This window comes from Etheostoma spectabile, chromosome 5 (genome assembly GCF_008692095.1).
Source record: "Etheostoma spectabile isolate EspeVRDwgs_2016 chromosome 5, UIUC_Espe_1.0, whole genome shotgun sequence".
Lineage (NCBI taxonomy): Eukaryota > Metazoa > Chordata > Actinopteri > Perciformes > Percidae > Etheostoma > Etheostoma spectabile.
This window is the reverse complement of record NC_045737.1, coordinates 10,672,257-10,673,339: the sequence shown is the minus strand read 5'-3', so window position 1 is coordinate 10,673,339 and position 1,083 is coordinate 10,672,257. Positions and strand designations below refer to the sequence as shown.

The 1,083-nt window shown below is 58.0% G+C and overlaps 1 protein-coding gene across 1 annotated transcript in view; it reads left to right on the top strand.

Annotated features, from left to right (window-relative positions):
* Nucleotides 1–68: 68 nt before the first annotated feature.
* Nucleotides 69–1,083, top strand: part of nkx2.7 (NK2 transcription factor related 7) — a 5,742-nt gene continuing 4,727 nt past the window's right edge. The window contains exon 1 of the mRNA XM_032515904.1: nt 69–510. Within this exon, the coding sequence (XP_032371795.1) occupies nt 69–510 (442 nt within the window). The remainder of the gene's footprint in view (nt 511–1,083) is intronic.

Sequence of the window (1,083 nt, the reverse complement as noted above, 5' to 3'; positions counted from 1 at the left end):
GTCCCAGCGTCCGCACACAGGAACAGAAACGGCCTATGTCCTACCAGGGGAGACACACAGGAACAGAAATGGACTCGGCATGTCCCACCGTCCGCACACAGGAACAAGGACAGACTCAGCCTGTCCCACTGTCCCTCACACACAGGGAGAGGGACAGACTCGGCCTGTCCCACCGTCCTCACACACAGGAACAGGGACAGACTCGACCTGTCCCAGCGTCCGCACACAGGAACAGAAACGGCCTGTCCTACCAGGGGGGACACACAGGAACAGAAATGGACTCGGCATGTCCCACCGTCCGCACACAGGAACACGGACAGACTCGGGCTGTCCCATCGTCCGCACACAGGAACAAGGACAGACTCGGCCTGTCCCACTGTCCCTCACACACAGGAACAGGGACAGACTCGGCCTGTCCCACCGCCCCTCACACACAGGAACAGGGACAGACTCGGCCTGTCACACCGTCCCTCACACACAGGAACAGGGACAGACTCGGCCTGTCCCACCGTCCCTAACACACAGGAACAGAAACGGCCTGTCCCACCAGGGGGGACACACAGGAACACAAATGGACTCGGCATGTCCCACCGTCGGCACGCAGAAACAGAAATGGTCTGACCCACTGGGGGGGACGAACAGGGACAGACTCGCGCTGTCCCACCGTCCGCACACAGGAACAGAAACGGCCTGTCCCACTAGAGAACAGGACACAGCCTGACACAGTCCCACACTGTCCTTACATACAGGGACCGGGACAGACACTGCCGGTCCCACCAGGGGACACACACATTATTGAAGTAGTATGTGAGTTATGATTTAGGAGGAGAGACTTTTTGCAGGACTGGTGCAGGACAAACAACCTATCCCTGAACGTCAAGAAAACCACGGCGACGGTGGTTGACATCCGGAGGAATCAGCCCGTCCACGTTGTCAATCAGCAACGGGACTTCTGTGGACATCGTAGAACACACAAAGTTCCTGGGGGCCCTGTCTCTAAGCGAAGCTCCCATGGCGCCATGTTTATGCTACCAAGCCATCACCTGCCGTTAGCATCCCATTGACTCCCATTCATTTTGACGC